General features: G+C 46.6%; 1 protein-coding gene across 1 annotated transcript in view; it reads left to right on the top strand.

Moving 5' to 3' along the window:
* Positions 1 to 18,976, top strand: part of slc17a6a (solute carrier family 17 member 6a) — an 83,050-nt gene that overhangs the window by 34,382 nt on the left and 29,692 nt on the right. Inside the window, exons 4-8 of the mRNA XM_038808336.1 lie at positions 1,802 to 1,916; positions 2,574 to 2,661; positions 2,780 to 2,866; positions 7,017 to 7,159; positions 18,180 to 18,329. Of these exons, the coding sequence (XP_038664264.1) occupies positions 1,802 to 1,916; positions 2,574 to 2,661; positions 2,780 to 2,866; positions 7,017 to 7,159; positions 18,180 to 18,329 (583 nt within the window). The remainder of the gene's footprint in view (positions 1 to 1,801; positions 1,917 to 2,573; positions 2,662 to 2,779; positions 2,867 to 7,016; positions 7,160 to 18,179; positions 18,330 to 18,976) is intronic.

Raw genomic sequence — 18,976 nt, 5'->3', positions numbered from 1 at the left:
TTCTAAATGAGCGCATTGTAGAACTTTGGAACCCTGTTTCACGTGTCACAATTGGTGCTAAATCAACTATTGATTTAAATCTGATATTGACAGAGTTTTTGTTAATCAGAGATGTCCAGCCAAATAGGTGAGTATATAGAGTTAGGTCACAAATCAGCCACACTCTTGTTAAATGGTAGAACAGGCTCAATGGGTCAAATGACCTCCTCCTGTTCCTATTAATTTGGCAAGGTTGAATCTTTGGGTGAAAGGAAGAATTGGATACTAAATTAAAAATGCCCTGCCCCAGTTTCTGTCTCCAGGCAATTGAAAAAACATGCAAGGCCTGAACATATTCCTTTTGTTTGCAGAGAACAGGGGCTGGATTATCCGTGACGGAGAATCTCCGGGGGCCGGCGTGAATCCCGCACCCGCCGGCTGCCGAATTCTCTGGCCCCGGATATTCGGCGGGGGCGGGAATCGCGCTGAGCCTGTCGACGGCCCCCCCCCCCCCCCCCCCCAGCGATTCTCCGGCCTGCGATAGGCCGAAGGTCCGCTGCTGTTATGCTGGTCCCGCCGACATGAATCAAACCACCTCCCTTACCGGTGGGACTGGCGGCGTGGGTGGGCTCCGAGGTCCAGGGGGGGCGCAGAGTGATCTGACCCCGCAGGGTGCCCTGGCCCACGATTGGGGCCCACCGATCCGCGAGCGGGCCTGTGCCATGGGGGCACTCTTTTCCCTCCGCGTCGGGCATCAGCCTCCGCGATGGCCGACGCGGAGGTGACCCCCTGTGCATGTGCGGGGATGACATCAGCAGCCGCTGACGTCCCGCGCATGCGCGGACTTCCGCCGGCTGACAGAGTCCCTTCGACCCCGGCTGGCGTGGCATCAAAGGCCTCTCCCACCGGCCGGCGGGGCGCCAACCACTCCGGCGCGGGCCTAGCCCCTGAAGGTGATGGCTTGGCCCCTAAAGGTGTGGAGGATTCCACATCTTTGGGACGACCCGGCGCCAGAGTGATTCACGCCATTCCATCCCACCGGGATCCCCGCCCCGCCAGGTAGGGGAGAATCCAGCCCCTGGTACTTGTTTATGATACTGCTAGAAATATGACTACTGTTAGATGTGATTCTGCAATTGGGTAATGTTTGCTCAACAATCCTGAGGACGATAATAGCTGCACTAAAACCAATTTACAATTCAAGTTCATAACATGCCTTATTTTTGCTGGCTAGAAGTGACGTACATTCATACACAAGGATCCATTCTCTGCAAACAAAAGCAATAAGTTCAAGCCGTGCACATTTGTTGAATTATGCAGGAACTTGGGGAACCTATAGTTGTCCATTGCTTTCTCCTTGGCAATGTCTCATTCAATCAGTCATCTTTCCAACCAATCTTTTCTCCTGCAGTATCAATGGTTGTGATCATTTGAAACTTGTTACTCTTGCGTTTGTCCCAATGAGCGCAAGATAAAAAACTTCATCAACATGTCTCTTTTTTCAGCAATATTGAAGTCCCGTATTGCCAAGTGACTGTTTATTCACAGTAACCACAGAATATTGAAACATTTTCAAATCTTACTTAATTACTCTGCCATTCTGGGGGATAACAGCAGCACCCTTCACCACCCGAAGTGACCCCATTGTATTTGTACAATGTGCAAATAGTTCATGAAAATATTAATCCTGAAGGGGACTGGACATAACCGAGTGAAATATCTTAACCGGAGAGCGTATCTCAGAGACTAATATTGGAAAGGATCAATAAACATCTGCAAGGAGAATGTGAATAATGCAAATTTTTCTGCTGCTCTGTTTCAGAGTATTTGGTGCTGCCATCTTTCTCACCTCAACTCTCAATATGCTCATCCCATCTGCAGCTAAAGTGCACTATGGCTTTGTGATGTTCGTCAGGATCCTGCAGGGACTGGTGGAGGTACGTTTGACTCTCCTGGGGTACAGGAGCAATACTTATCATTTCACAGAACCCCATTGAGTGCTCACAATGCAGTAAATTCAGAAACACACCTCCCTCTGAAATTCTACAGCATGTGCTGTATGCATTATCCAACTAAACTAATGGACACTGCATTCCATGGCATGTTTCCCTCTTTACTGATGTTAACCGATCTCTTGTGTATTTTCAACCTTTACTATTTTCATTTTGAACAGTTGCAATCTTGCTTTGTAATTTCGCCTTTGAATTGTGAATGTTTTATTCCAGTTTACATATTGGTCGTGTTTCTGAACTAATTCGAAACCAGTAGTTGTAACCAGCACGCAGATATTTTAATTAGTATTACAATTCATTTGGCTCTTGCAGAATATTTGGTAGGGACACAGACATCTGGTGACACACAGATAGGGATCAAGGTAACCTGGATATAGAGCTGTGTTATTGTTTGGAAATATGACGGTAACTGAACTGCAGGATACATTCACGCCTCTCAAAATTCTTGAACGTTGCTTTTCTCCATTTTGCCTGCATCCATAATTTTCGAAGAACAAACGTATTGATTTTTAGTTGGAGGACTGATAAATTATAGATCTTTCTAGCGCTCTGTGTAAAAACATAACTGATGTATGTTTGCAGGGTGTCACGTACCCAGCCTGCCATGGAATTTGGAGTAAATGGGCTCCACCATTAGAGAGGAGCAGGTTGGCAACCACCTCATTTTGTGGTAATTAGCATTTTTTTTCCCTGTAAGTTATTTGTTTTTTTAAATGCATAAAAAGTTCTAGCGCAACATTTGAATGGGATCCCACTTGCCTATTGATTGCACGCTGCTCTTCCTGCAGGTTCATATGCTGGAGCTGTCATCGCAATGCCTTTAGCCGGGATTCTGGTGCAGTACACTGGATGGCCTTCTGTCTTTTATGTCTATGGTAGGTTCTATATGTCAGTGAAACAGTTGCTTTTTGGCCCTGAGTGCAGACAGTCGGTACAGCTTCAACACACAAAAGAACACTTGCTTCTTTTAGCAACTTCTGCATTTATGATTCTCAATACAAACATTAATACATTGCCGATAGCTTACAGCTTACCGGTAGCAGATCATAGAAGATCATAGAATTTACAGTGCAGAAGGAGGCCATTTGGCCCATCGATTCTGCACTGGCTCTTGGAAAGAGCACCCTACCCAAGGTCAACACCTCCACCCTATCTCCATAACCCAGTAACCCAGTAACCCCACCCAACACTAAGGGCAATTTTGGACACTAAGGGCAATTTATCATGGCCAATCCACCTAACCTGCACATCTTTGTGACTGTGGGAGGAAACCGGAGCACCCGGAGGAAACCCACGCACACACGGGGAGGATGTGAAGACTCCGCACAGACAGTGACCCAAGCCGGAATCGAACCTGGGACCCTGGAGCTGTGAAGCGATTGTGCTATCCACAATGCTACTGTGCTGCCCTACAATGCTACTGTGCTGCCCTTTCTGGCATTGTTATGAACTTTTTATTACACAAAAAAAAATCGATTTATATAGATATAAAAGTACCCTCCTTCTCTCAGAGGGTCTGTGTCCTCTTCCCTGGAAAACCGTGGAGGCTAGATCGCCAAATTTATTTAAGGCTAAGGTAGATAGATATTTGACTGGCAGGGGATTCAAGAGCTATGGAGGGGGTAGTGGGGGGGGGGGGGGGGGGGGGGTGCATTGACGGACTGGACAGGAAAGTGGAGTTGAGGCCACAATCAGATCAACCATTGAACGGCGGTGTGGGCTGCAGGAGCCTATGGGCCACTTACTGCTCCCGAGTCTGTTTCCTTAATTCTAAGCTTTCTTCATTAAAACAATGGGAGGGAAATTGGGGGTTTTCCATAACGGGTTCCTGACCTGCAGTGTTACTTTCTGCCAATCAGTTGAAAGTGACTCCCATCCTCCCTTGAATGTTGTTCAAGCATGTAAATCTGAAGTCAGGAGTAACTCCCTAATATCGTGGTTATTTTAATTTACAAAGATACCTTGAGGGTAATTTTAAAATATGTGCTGGCAGTGGGTGACGTTTCCACCCCCAATGTACAATCAAAATATTGTCCTGAGATACTGTTAGAGTAGAGTTTTTATTATGCATATAAATATGCTTAGTCATATTTTTGCAATTGGTTTAGATTACATCTTATGGCATCAAGGTGAACATCTGACTGGTACAAAATTATGGGTATGGCAATTTGATATCAAATATAACTTGAATATTGAATTCAGATTCACCAGGTCATAAAGAAGGTAAATGGAATGTTGGCCTTCATAGCGAGAGGTTTCGAGTACAGGAGCAGGGATGTCTTGCTGCAATCATACAGGGCCTTGGTGAGGCCACACCTGGAATACTGTGCACAGCAAGAAGTCTTACAACACCAGGTTAAAGTCCAACATGTTTGTTTCAAACACTAGCTTTTGGAGCACTGCACCTTCCTCAGGTGAATCAACGAAGGGGCAGTGTTCCGAAAGCTAGTGTTTGAAACAAACATGTTGGACTTTAACCTGGTGTTGTAAGACTTCTTACTGTGCTCACCCCAGTCCAACGCCGGCATCTCCACATCATGGAATACTGTGTACAGTTTTAATCTCTTTGGCTGAGAACGGATGTTCCTGCTCTAGAGGGAGTGCAGAGAATGTTTACCAGACCGATTCCTGAGATGGCAGGACAGACGAATGAGGAGATATTGAGTCAGCTAGGATCGTGTTCGCTGGCGTTCAGAAGAATGAGGGGGGTTCTCATAGAAACCTATAAAATTCTAACAGGACCTGATAGGGTAGCAGGAAGAAGGATGTTCCCGATGGCGGGGGAGTTGAAGACAAGGGATCACAGATTGATGACTGAGATGAGGAGAAACCTCTTCACCCAGAGAGTAGTCAGCCTTTGAAATTCGCTACAACAGAAAGCAGTTGAGGTCAGATGTTTTCAAAAAGCAGTTATTTGGAGCACTTGGAGATCAAAGGATATTGGGGGGGAGACGAGATCAAGCTATTGATCTGGATGATCAGCCATGGTCATATTGAATGACAAGCAGGTTCAAAGGGCTGAATGGCCACCTCCTGCTCCTAATATCTATGTTTATATGATGATAGATTATTGCTATTGCAGACACATTAATTGGGTCATATTATTGTGATGTACTAATAATTTCAATTTCAGATATTGACCAGGGTAAGAACAAATAGTGAAATATATAGCTGAGATACAAAATTAATCTGAGATGTTATGAGTGAGCAGTGATTGACCACATGCATATATGGCTCACTTGAGGGACCACTGGCTAACTAAACCCTCAATCTCAACTTTCATTTGGCACAGCATTCTAACCATCCAACAAACTTGGTCATTAATGCAAAATGCAGTTCATTCCTTTGAAATATGTTTTTGTTTTGCAATAATAGTAGTGAGATAAATGCACTGATTTGTTGCTAAAATCATCAGCATCGTGACACTGCTGCTGTACTAAGTACAGACATTACAAAAACAAACTTTTTAAAAAATAAACAAATGAAAGAAAATTGATCAGGAGAGTTTTGCAGTTCTGTCAGTGGAAAATGCGTTAGCATTTATTGCCACAGAACACAGGCAAACATCTTCACTCAACAGGTTCAATATCCTTGAGTACATGACTGCTGTCCGCAACTTTCAACTCTCATGTTGTGTGAGCTACCTTACCAAATGTGTGAGAATTGAGATAATCATAGAATTTGCATGGGTTTCCTCCGGGTGCTCCGGTTTACTCCCACAGTCCAAAGATGTGCAGGTTAGGTGGATTGCCCGTGCTAAATTGCCCTTAGTGTCCAAAAAAGGTTAGGTGGGGTTACGGGGCTAGGGTGGAGGTGTGGGTATCGGGTGGAGGTATGGACTTGGTTACAGTGTTCTTTCCAAGGGCCGGTGCAAACTTGATGGGCTGAATGGCCTCCGTCTGCACTGTGAATTCTATGATTCTGTGAATCTCATGTTACATGTTTAGTTTTATTTGCACAAATAAAGTGTTTTATTTTATTTGCACAAATAAAGTAAAGTCGCTTAGGCCGCTTTCCCCTTTGAGAGGGAGAGCTGACTGGTGGTGGTTTAACCTGAGGATCACCACACCTCAGGCAAGGGGCAAGGTTGAGAAGGCGGGGCCTTCATGTATAACCTCAGCTGGGACGGGAATTGAACTCTCACTGCTGGACTCGCTCTGCATTACAAACCAGGGGCAAAATTCTCTGACCCCCAGCAGGGTCGGAGAATCGCCTGGGGCCGCTGAAAATCCGGCCCCCGCCATGGCAGAGATTCTCCGCCACCTGGGAAGTGGCGGCGGCAGGAATCTCGCCACTCCGATCGGAGAGGCCCCTGCGGTGATTCTCCGGCCCGGATGGGCCGAAGTCCTGCCGCTGGGAGGCCTCTCCCGCTGCCGAGGTTTGAACAACCTCTGTAACGGCGGGATCAGAGGCGCAAGCGGGCTCCCGGGGCCCTGGGGGGGGGGGGGGGCGATCGGACCCCGGGGGGTGCCCCCACGGTGGCATTGCCCACGATCGGGGGCCCCCCGCTCAGACTCCGGGCCAGTGCCCTGGGTGCCCTCTTTCTCTACCGCCACGGCCTCCGCCATGGCGGAAGCGGAAGAGAAACCCACATCGCGCATGCGCCGGTGGTGACGTCAGCGGCAGCTGGCCGCTGACGTCACCGCCGGCGCATGCGCCGACCGGCGAAAGCCTTTCGGCCAGCTCCGCTGCCGGGGGTGCCGGTTTTTTGCGCCAGTCTTCTGGTGCCAACCGCTCCGGCGCGGGGCTGGCCCCCAAAGGTGGGGAGAATTCCCCACCTTTGGGGAGGCCTGACCCCTGAGTGGTTGGCGCCACTCCCCTACGCCGGGACCCTCTGTCAGGCCGGGTAGGGGAGAATCCAGCCCCAGTTGTCCAGCCAACTGGGCTAGACCAGCACAAATAGTAACTGAATAACAAGATGCTAAGCAACCAGCAATTGAGCTTGTAACATTTTATATAATAGCATCCAGCTTCAGATTCTACATAGTTTCATTCATGTTTCTTGCTCTATTTTGTTTCGAACAGGATCATTTGGAATGGTGTGGTATATGTTCTGGATTCTGGTATCTTATGAAAGTCCTGCAGCACATCCAACTATCACAGATGAGGAGCGCATTTACATTGAAGAAAGCATTGGTGAAAGTACCAACCTTATTGGAGGAATAGATGTATGGCCTTTCTATTTATCTATTTATACTTTGTATTTTTTTTAGAACATTTCAGTTAATTAAATGCAAACACAGCTCTTGTATGAACTCAAATGTGTGCACTAAGCCCTGTGTATGTATAATCATATTTATTGATCATGCATTTATCAGCCCCCTAAATATGTGTGTGGGCCTGAACTTCCTCAGAGTGGCAATCATTGTCACATTCCTCCCAGGAGGGATGAAGACAGGGCTAGTGGTGGGAGACACTGGATATTAGGGGTTGGGGGAATCCCATTTGGGTGAGGGGAGGGCATGGACATGCTGTGGGGGCGGGTCCTCTGGACGTTTGTAGGTGCGGGTGGAGTCCTGTGGGGGATTGGTGTGGGCCTGTGCAATAGTATCCCGAAGTTCGAAGATGTTTTAATTCTTTCTAACTTTTCTGGGTAACTATTGGCGTAACCTAATTGGAAGTGCCCAAAGTCTGCGATTTAAATTGCCCAGGGGAAGTTTGCACTTCTGGGACCTATTAAGTTTACCTGACTAATGATGGTTGAATGAATGAAAAATTGCTTATTGTCACGAGTAGGCTTCAATGAAGTTACTGTGAAAAGCCCCTAGTCGCCACATTCCGGCGCCTGTCCGGGGAGGCTGGTACGGGAGTGTGCTCGGGCATTCCTTTAGTAATTGCAATTGAAACAGTGCAAGAACAAAAATAAACTTAAAATTATGTCTTCAGCAATCTAACGATAATCAATCGAAATAATCAGATAATCAAATAATCCTATTGTATTTGAACCGGCTCTCCAAATGAGCATTATGACTGAGTAATTTTCCTGTCTTTTCCCCATACTCCTGCACATTGTTTTTATTCAAGTAATTATCTAACACCATCTTGAAAGCCTTGATTGAACCTGCCTCCATCATACTCCCAGGCAGCTCATTCCAAACCAACCCACTCATTCTGTGAAAAAGTTTTTTCTCACATCACATTTGCTTCTTTTGCAAATCACTTTAAATCTTTGCCCTCTCATTTAAGAGCGGGAACAATTTCTCCCCATCTACTCTGTCCAGCCCCCTCGTGATTTTGAACATCTCGATCAAATCTCCTCTTACCCTTCTTCTCTCCAAGGAGAACAGTCCCAACCTCTCCAATCTATCCTCAAAACTGAAGTTTCTCATCCCTGGAACAATTCCTGGAAACCTGTTCCGCACTCTCTCCAATGCGATCACATCCTTCCCATAGTGTGACGGCCAGAACTGGACACAATATTCCAGCCGAGGTCTAATTAGTGTTTGTATAAATTCAGCATGACCTCCTTGCCCATACTAATAAAGCGCAGAACACTATCTGCTTTATTGACTGCACTCTCCACTTGTCCTGCCGTCTTCAATGATCTGCGCACATATACACGCAGGTCGACTCTGCTCCAACACCCATTTAAGAATTTTACCCTTTATCCCTTATTTTATATTGTCTCTCCATGTACTTCTGACCACATTGCATCACCTGACACCTCTCTGCATTAAACTTCATCTGCCATCTATCTGCCCACTCCACCAACTTGTCTTTGTCCTTTTCAACTTCTACACTGTCCTCTTCACAGTTTATAATATTTCCAAGTTTTGTGTCATTCACAAACTGTAACCCCGCACACCAAGGTCGAGATCATTAATACATATCAGGAAAAGCAAGGGTCCCAATACTGACCTCTGGGGAACACCACGACAGACCATCCTCCTCTCCAGTCTGAAAAATGTCCATTGATCATTATTCTCTGCTTCCTATTATTCAGTCAATTTTGTACCTACATCGCTTTTGTCCCTTTTGTTTCATGAGCTGCAACGTTTCTCACAAGTTTGTTGTGCGACAGTTTTGAATGGCAATATATCAAATCAATAGCATTGTCCTCAAAGGCACTTTCTGTTACCTCCTCAAAAGATTTCAGCAAGTTAGTTAAACACGATTTCCCCTTTCGAAATCCATGCTGGCTCTTCCTAATGAACCAACAATTTTCCATGTGACGGCTAATTCTAATCCGAATAATTGCTTCTGGAAGCTTGCCCACCACTGGTGTTACACCAACTGGCCTGTATTTGCTGGGGCTATCCTTATAACCTTTTGTGGACAATTCTTGTAATTCTCCAGTCCTCTGGTACCTCCCCTGAGTCCCTGAGAATACTGGAAACCTATGGCCAGTGACCCTGAAATTTCTATTCTCATTTCCTTCAATATCCTTGGGTGCATCTCATCTGGTCCCGGTGCCTTGTCAAATTTCAATAGCGACAGTCTATTCAACACTTCCTCCTTTTCAATTCTGAACCTTTCTATCACCACGTACTGGGTAGCATCTATCTCCTTGATAAAGACGGATGCAAAGTATTCATTTAATACCTCAGCCATGCCCCCAACCTCCATGCAAAACATCCCTTTTCGGTCCCTAACCAGCCCCCCTTCTCCTCTTACCACCCTTTTACTATTTAAATACCTATAGACTGTGGCATTCCCCTTTCAGTTGGCTGCCTGTCTTTTCTCATAATCCCTCTTTGTTTCTTGAATGAGCTTTCTCACCTCCCCTCTGAACCTTCCATATTCCTCTTGGTTCTCAGCTGTATTTTCCACTAGACACTTGGGCACACTTCCTCCCATATCTTCATTGCTATCCTTTTTCATCCAGGGAGCTCTGGATTTGTTTACCCTCCCTCCCCATGACTGTGCCCAAGCTATTTTTGTTCTGAATTTTTGAATTGCTCAGCTACAGTTCTTCCCGCCAACTTCTTGTTCCAGCCTAAACGGCCCAGCTCCGTTCTTACCCCATTGAAGTCAGCTCTCCCCAGTTAATCATCTTTACTCTGGATTGCCTATTTTCCTTTTCTATCGCCATCCTAAACCTTACAATGCAATGATCACTGTCCCCTAAATGTTCCCCATTGACACTTGATCTACTCGGCTCACCTCACTTCTAAGAACCAGGTCCAACAGAGCATCCTTTCTTATTGGACTGGACACATAAACCATAGAAGATTTTCCTGTTCACAATCCGGGAACTCTGCCCCCTCTCTGCCCTTTACACTCTCACTGTCCCAGTTTACATTCAGGTAATTAATGTCCCCCATTAGAACGATTCGAATGTTTGCATCGCTCTGTAATTCCCCTGCAGATTTGTTCTTCTACATCCTTCTCACTAGTTGGTGGTCTGTAGTTGCACCCTTTTTGTTCCTTAGCGACAACCAAATTGATTCTGCCCTTGAACCTCTGGGACATTCTCTGGGCGTCGCTGGTTTGGCCAGCATTTATTGTCCATCCCTAGTTCCCCTTCAGAAGGTTCTAGTGAGCTGCCATCTTGAACCGCTGCAATCCCTGAGATATACGTACACCCACTGTGCTGTTAGGGAGGGAATTCCAAGATTCTGTCCCAGCGACAGTGAAGGAATGGAAATATATTTCCAAGTCAGGATGGTGAGTGACTCAGAGGGGAACCTCCAGGTGGCGGGGTTCCCAGGTACCTGTTGCTCTTGTCCTTCTAGATAGTAGTGGTTGTGGGCTTGGAGGCTGCTGCCTAAGGAGCCTTGGTGAGTTCCTGCAGTGCATCTTGTAGATGGTACACACGGTTGCTATGGTGGAGGGATTGAATGCTGGTGGACGGGATTGAAATCAAGTGAGCTAGGTAGATAGATAGAGAAATACAGCCCAGAACAGGCCCTTCAGCCCACGATGTTGTGCCGAACTTTTGTCCCAGGTTAATCATAGAATTTTGGACACTAAGGGCAATTTATCATGGCCAATCCACCCAACCTGCACATCTTTGGACTGTGGGAGGAAACCGGAGTACCCGGAGGAAACCCACGCACACACGGGGAGGATGTGCAGACTCCACACAGACAGTGACCCAAGTCGAAATCGAACTTGGGACCCTGGAGCTGTGAAGCAATTGTGCTATCCACAATGCTACCATGCTGCCCTTAAGAAGAAATTAATCTACAATCCATTATTCTACCCTAATCCATGTACCTATCCAATAGCCGCTTGAAGGTCCCTAATGTTTCCGACTCAACCATGCCCCCAGTACTCTCTGGGTAAAGAACCTACCTCTGACATCCCCCTATACCTTCCATCATTTACCTTAATTTTATGTCCCCTTGTAATGGTTTGTTCCACCCGGGGAAAAAGTCTCTGACTGTCTACTCTATCTATTCCCCTGATCATCTTATAAACCTCTATCAAGTCGCCCCTCATCCTTCTCCGTTCTAATGAGAAAAGGTCTAGCGCCCTCAACCTTTCCTCGTAAGACCTACTCTCCATTCCAGGCAACATCCTGGTAAATCTCCTTTACACCTTTTCCAAAGCTTCCACATCCTTCCTAAAATGAGGTGACCAGATCTGCACACAGTACTCCAAATGTGGCCTTACCAAGGTTTTGTACAGCTGCATCATCACCTCACGGCTCTTAAATTAAATCCCTCTGCTAATGAACGCTAGCACACCATAGGCCTTCTTCACAGCTCTATCCACTTGAGTGGCAACTTTCAAAGATCTATGAACATAGACCCCAAGATCTCTCTGCTCCTCTACATTGCCAAGAACCCTACCGTTAACCCTGTATTCCGCATTCATATTTGTCCTTCCAAAATGGACAACCTCACACTTGTCAGGGTTAAACTCCATCTGCCACTTCTCAGCCCAGCTCTGCGTCCTATCTATGTCTTTTTGAAGCCGACAACAGCCCTCCTCACTATCCACAACTCCACCAATCTTCGTATCATCTGCAAATTTACTGACCCACCCTTCAACTCCCTCATCCAAGTCGTTAATGAAAATCATAAACAGCACAGGACCCAGAACTGATCCACTGGTACGCCACTGGTAACTGGGCTCCAGGCTGAATATTTGCCATCCACCACCACTCTCTGTCTTCTATCGGTTAGCCAGTTCGTTATCCAACTGGCCAAATTTCCCACTATCCCATGCCTCCTTACTTTCTGCATAAGCCTACCATGGGGAACCTTATCAAATGCCTTACTAACATCCATGTACACTACATCCACTGCTTTACCTTCATCCACATGCTTGGTCACCTCCTCAAAGAAGTCAATAAGACTTGTAAGGCAAGACCTACCCCTCACAAATCCGTGCTGACTCTCCTTAATCAAGCAGTGTCTTTCCAGATGCTCAGAAATCCTATCCCTCAGTACCCTTTCCATTACTTTGCCTATCACCGAAGTAAGACTAACTGGCCTCTAATTCCCAGGGTTATCCCTATTCCCTTTTTTGAACAGGGGCACGACATTCGCCACTCTCCAATCCTCTGGTACCAACCACCCCTGTTCTCTAAGCTCTCCTAATCCCTTTCTTCAGTTCCCTCCTGGCTATCTTGTATCCCTCCAGCGCCCTGTCTGGACCTTGTTTCCTCAGCCTTACATAAGTCTCCTTCTTCCTCTTAACAAGACATTCAACCTCTCTTGTCAACCATGGTTCCCTCACTCGACCATCTCTTCCCTGCCTGACAGGGACATACATATCAAAAACACGCAGTACCTGTTCTTTGAACAAGTTCCACATTTCACTTGTGTCCTTACCTGACAGCCTATGTTCCCAACTTATGCACTTCAATTCTTGTCTGACAGCATCGTATTTACCCTTCCCCCAATTGTAAACCTTGCCCTGTTGCACGCACCTATCCCTCTCCATTACTAAAGTGAAAGTCACAGAATTGTGTCACTACCTCCAAAATGCTCCCCCACTAACAAATCTATCACCTGCCCTGGTTCATTACCAAGTACCAAATCCAATATGGCCTCCCCTCTGGTCGGAAAATCTACATACTGTGTTAGAAAAGCTTCCTGGACACACTGCACAAACACCACCCCATCCAAACTATTTGATCTAAAGAGTTTCCACTCAATGTTTGGGAAGTTGAAGTTACCCATGACTACTACCCTGTGACTTCTGCACCTTTCCAAAATCTGTTTCCCAATCTGTTCCTCCGCATCTCTGCTGCTATTGGGGGGCCTATAGAAAACTCCCAACAAGGTGACTGCTCCTTTCCTATTTCTGACTTCAACCCATACTACCTCAGTAGGCAAATCCTCCTCGAACTGCCTTGCTGCAGCTGTTATACTATCTCTAATTAACAATGCCACCCCCCACCTCTTTTACCATCCTCCCTAATCTTGTTGAAACATCTATAACCAGGGACCTCCAACAGCCATTTCTGCTCCTCTTCTATCCAAGTTTCCGTGATGGCCACCACATCGTAGTCCCAAGTACCGATCCATGCCTTAAGTTCGCCCACCTTATTCCTGATGCTTCTTGCATTGAAGTATACACACTTCAACCCATCTCCTTGCCTGCAAGTACTCTCCTTTGTCAGTGTTACCTTCCCCACTACCATCACTACGTGCTATGGCGTCCTGAATATCGGCTTCCTTAGTTGCTGGACTACAACTTTGGTTCCCATTCCCCTGCCAAATTAGTTTAAACCCTCCCGAAGACTACTAGAAACCCCCCCCCCCCCCCACCACCCAGGATATTGGTGCCCCACTGGTTCAGATGCAACCCGTCATGATTGTACAGGTCCCACCTTCCCCAGAATGTGCTCCAATTATCCAAATACCTGAAGCCCTCCCTCCTGCACCATTCCTGAAGCCACATGTTCAACTGCACTCTCTCCCTATTCCTAGCCTCGCTATCACGTGGCACCGGCAACAAACCAGAGATGACAACTCTGTCTGTCCTGGCCTTTAACTTCCAGCCTAACTCCCTAAACTTGTTTATTACCTCCACACCCCTTGTCCTACCTACGTCGTTGGTACCAATGTGCACCATGACTTCTGGCTGCTCACCCTCCCCCTTCAGGATTCTGAAGACACGATCCGAGACATCCCTGGCCCTGGCACCCGGGAGGCAACATACCTTCCGGGAGTCTCACTCGCGACCACAGAATCTCCTATCTATTCCCCTAACCATTGAATCTCCTATTACTATTGCTTTTCTATGCTCCCTCCTTCCCTTCTGAGCCCCAGAGCCAGACTCAGTGCCAGAGACCTGGCCGCTAGGGCCTTCCCCCGGTAGGTCATCCCCCCCAACAACATCCAAAACGGTATACTTGTTTTGAAGGGGAACGGCCACGAGGGATCCCTGCACTGTCTGCCTGTTAGTTTTCTTAAACTAACTTTGTCCTGGATGGTTTTGAGCTTCTTGAGTGTTCTTGGAGCTTCACTCATCCAGGCAAGTAGGGAATATTCCATTGCACTCCTGCCCTGTGCCTTGTAGATGTGGTTAGGCTTTGGGGGGATCAGGGGGTGAGTTGCTCTCTGCAGAATTCCTAGCCTTTGACCTGCTCTGGTAGCCACAGTATTTATTTGGCTAGTCCAGTTCAGTTTCTGGTCAATGGTAACCCCTCAGGATGTTGGTAGTGGGGGCTTCAGTGATGGTAATGCCATTGAATGTCCAGCACAGCAATGTTCTTCTTAACAGCCATTCTTACCATTACCCACTTCTTCCTTTCCTTCCTTTGTTAGCTTTTCTGAACATCTTTTACCCAGGAATATTTAACACCCAGTCCTGCCCTTCCTTGAGCTGGATCTCTATTGTCGCCACAAGATTGTATTTCCACAGTGCAATCTGCGCCTCTAATTCCCCAATCTTCTTTAGTATACTTTATACATTCACATATTTAGATGGCATTACTTTCTCCCTTACACCAACTCCATCAATTAACATATTATTCTCGATATGAATGCTTTCTGTCTCTCCCAGTATTTGTGTATTCGTGTCTAATATTTCCTCTTTGTTCCCAAATCCCTGCCGAGTTAGTTTAAAACCCTCCTGATGGCACCAGTAAAATACTCCACAAGGGACTCAGTCTCAACTCTGTTCAGATGCAACTATACTGTGTTGTAGATGTTTCATAGCATTTACAGATATTTCATAGCATTTACAATGCAGAAGGAGGCCATTCGGCCCATCGAGTCTGCACCGGCTCTTGGAAAGAGCACCCTACCCAAGCCCACACTTCCACCCTATCCCCATAACCCAGTAACCCCACCCAACACTAAGGGCAATTTTGGACACTAAGGGCAATTTAGCGTGGCCAATCCACCTAACCTGCACATCTTTGGTCTGTGGGAGGAAACCGAAGCACCCGGAGGAAACCCACGCAAACACGGGGAGGACGTGCAGACTCCGCACAGACAGTGACCCAAGCCGGGAATTGAACCTGGGACCCTGGAGCTGTGAAACTATTGTGCTAACCACTGTGCTACTGTGCTGCCCATCTCCCCCAAAGCCAGTCCTTGTGTCCCAGGAATCTAAAGCCCCCTTTCCTGCACCGCCTTTCCAGCCCCACCTTCATCCAACTTATCCTCCTATTTCTGTTCTAACTTGCACGTGGCATTAGGAGTTATCCAAAGAATGCAGGACACCATCCTCTTCCTATCTAATTCACTAAGTCATTGGTACCAATGTGGACCAAGACCTCTGGCTTTCACCCTTCTCCAGAAGAATGTTCTGCAGCCATTCAGTGACATCCTTGACCCTGGCACCAGGGAGGCCACATACCATCCTGGAGTCACATCTACTGCTACCGAAACGCTGTCTGATCCCCTAACTAATGAATCCTGCATCATTATTTCTCTTCCCTTCTTCTTCCTCCTCTCCCGTACAGCTGAGCCACTGGGAGTGCCACAACCCTGGCTCTGATTGCACTCCTCTGACGAGCCAATGTCTTCACCAGCTTCCAAAATGGAAAATCGATTTCTGACCCGGACCCCAAGGGACTCCTGCACTACTTGTCTAATTCACTTGGTCTACCTGGTAGTGCCAATTCTCTCTCTGCATCCATGCCCTTAAGCTGCAGTGTGACCATTTCTGTGAATGTACCTTCCATGTATCTCTCAACCTCATGGATCTTCCACAGAGACTCCAGTCACCGCTCGAGCTCTGAAATCCAGTGCTCAAGTTTCTGCAGCTGGCAGTACTTCCAGGGCAAATGGTCATCTAGGACACCGGCAGCCTCCGTGACTTCACACATATTACAGGACACGCATCCCACCCGACTGAGCTGCCCTTCCATGTCTTAACTTCACTCCTCCTGCATTAACTCTATCCTATTTGGATCACTTGTCTTGCTTTACAATTTTCGCTGAATCCAGACATTAGTTTTTCACGTACTGACCCTCACACTTACACTTACCAACCAATCCACATACCAATTTCCTGGGATGTCACAGTTGTATTTTTATTTCCAGTGTTGCCCTACGCCAGCTGAGATACTCACTAAATAACTCCCCTCTTCTCCTGTAGCAGGACAAGACAAGACCACTTTCTGAAGGGTGAAAAGGTTAGAAAATAAAAAGAAAAAGAGCAGCTCTTTCCCCAAGGCTCCAAATTCTCGCTTTGATCCAAATTCCCACATATTCTCACTCGGACTGTGCCTCATTCCGGATGAAGTCTCCCCCGCTGATCATGCGTCACTTCACAATGGTGAAAGATTATAGGCTCCAGAATGAAATGCTACAAAATATATCTTTCTTATTGAATGCTGGTTATGAAAATAGACAAAACCTTTTTTGATTTGTCATTCAATAGATGATTTGCTCACCTAGGTTCTTCTCAAATTAACTTGAAAATAATAAAATCTAAAAATAGTTGAAAAAGCAGTGCTGCCTGGCCATTTGCTGTTAAAACTGAACTCATAGTGCAGACCAGCGGATAATTAAATAGTTACCAACCAATCTTTAAAAATAATAAATCTTTGGGTAAATTGAGTGTTGATTATTTGACACTTCTATTAACCAACAAATATTTACCATTTTTGTTTTACAAAAATAAATTGGTTAAAGATATTAAAGCCTTGATCTGCACACTCTTTCATGGCCAGGATTTCACGCTCGGTGTGCATGCACGATTGGGTGGGGAGTGAGTGGGGGTGCAGGAAGAGGGCGGGTGCTGAGCAAAGTGAGGGTGAGGCTGGGCCTTTCCCCTCGAGCTCCCTGCAGGTTGATAGCTGCTGTGGTGTTGCCTCGGCGGGCTGCAGTAATGTCCCAACCAAATGGGCGGCGCGGTAGCAGAGTGGTTAGCACTGCTACTTCACAGCAACAAGGTCCCAGGTTCGATTCCCGGCTTGGGTCACTGTCTGTGCGGAGGCTCCACATTCTCTCCGTGCCTGCGTGGGTTTCTTCTGGGTGCCCCGGTTTCCTCCCACGAGTCCCGAAAGACGTGCTTGTTAGGTGAATTGGACATTCTGAATTCTCCCTCAGTGTACCCGAACAGGCGCCGGAGTGTGGCGACTAGGGGGTTTTCACAGTGACTTGCAGCGTCAAAAGCCTACTTGTGACAATAATAAAAATTATTAAATGTCACCAACTCTCTCAAAGAACAAAGAAAAGTACAGGCCCTTTGGCCCTCCAAGCCCACGTCGACCATGCTGCCTGTCTAAACTAAAATCTTCGACACTTCCTGGATCCGTATCCCTCTATTCCCATCCTATTCATGTATTTGTCAAGATGCCCCTTAAATGCCACTCTTGTTAATGCAAATTCAAGCAACTGACCGCACAACTTATAACACCTCAACAACCTTCTTTTATCTTGTTCCGCCCTGGATCGAGTAACCAGCACTTAATGTCAAATTTTGGTGCATGTAAAATAAAGCTGTCACAGCCCCAGATGACTTCCTTTGAGGGGGAGAGCTGACTGTTGGTGATTTAACCTGAGGATCACCACACCTCAGATGAGGCGCAAAGGTTGAGAAGGTGGAGCGCTCATGAAACCTTAGCCAGTACAGGAATTGAACCCACGCTGCTGGCTTTGCTTTCCATCACAAACCAGCTGTCCAGCCAATTGAGCTAAACCGGCCCCCACCTGTAATAAGTTGCCGGTTTTGGAGGACGAGCTGGGTTTTCTTTTTCCAGTACTATGGTTGCGATATGATTTTCTGATTTTTATCACAGTAAATTGATGTTGATTTATAAATGGCCCCAATACAATAAAACTGACTGACGGCACCCTAATTTAATTAGGTTTGTACCTTTTTTTTCAGAAATACAAGACACCTTGGAAAAAGTTCTTTACCTCTATGCCAGTCTATGCAATAATTGTGGCAAACTTCTGTAGAAGCTGGACTTTCTACTTGCTGCTGATCAGCCAACCTGCCTATTTCGAAGAAGTGTTTGGATTTGAAATCAGCAAGGTAACTTTCATTCCAAGGGACTGGGTTAATTTGGGCTATTGCTCGTTGCCATTTCTCTGTCACATGTCGCTACGTTAAAAAAGTAACAGCATTTCATAATTCCCTCATTTGGGCTGTGCTGAGGTCAGAAAAGGCAATATTTAAATGTACGTTCCGTCTTTATCGAAAATACATTAATTACTCGAAAGTCAGAAAATCAAGGTGAGGAGTTGGCCATTGGTGCAGACAGAATTCCTGGGCTGCCAAGATTCCATCAGAATTCCAGGAAAACAAAAGGAGCGAGATTCTCCGTTGGTCGACGACGGAATCGAGAAACGCGATTGGGCGGAGAATAGGTTCCGGCGTCAAAATTGCGGGCGGGTGCCGATTTGACACCAAATCGCAATTCTCCGCAATCCCGACAGAGGCGTCAATGCTTTCCAAAATGCAAGCGCAGTAAACACCGTTTGCACATCATTAGCGGGCCCAATCCGGTATTCTCCAGGGCCTCCACGATTCTCCTCCTCCGATGGGCTGAGTTCCCGGCAGCGCTGTTCACTTGTGCTTTTAAAAATCGTGATACCGGCGTGGTGGTTGGTGAGGGAGAGAGAGAGGAGGTAGAACACGGAGAGGCGTGACCGTGGGCTTCTGGGCCGGGCTGGCTGGAC

The sequence above is a fragment of the Scyliorhinus canicula genome, chromosome 9, assembly GCF_902713615.1.
Source record: "Scyliorhinus canicula chromosome 9, sScyCan1.1, whole genome shotgun sequence".
NCBI classification, from domain to species: domain Eukaryota; kingdom Metazoa; phylum Chordata; class Chondrichthyes; order Carcharhiniformes; family Scyliorhinidae; genus Scyliorhinus; species Scyliorhinus canicula.
The sequence above is the reverse complement of the archived record's forward strand: the minus strand, read 5'-3'. Positions and strand labels throughout refer to the sequence as shown.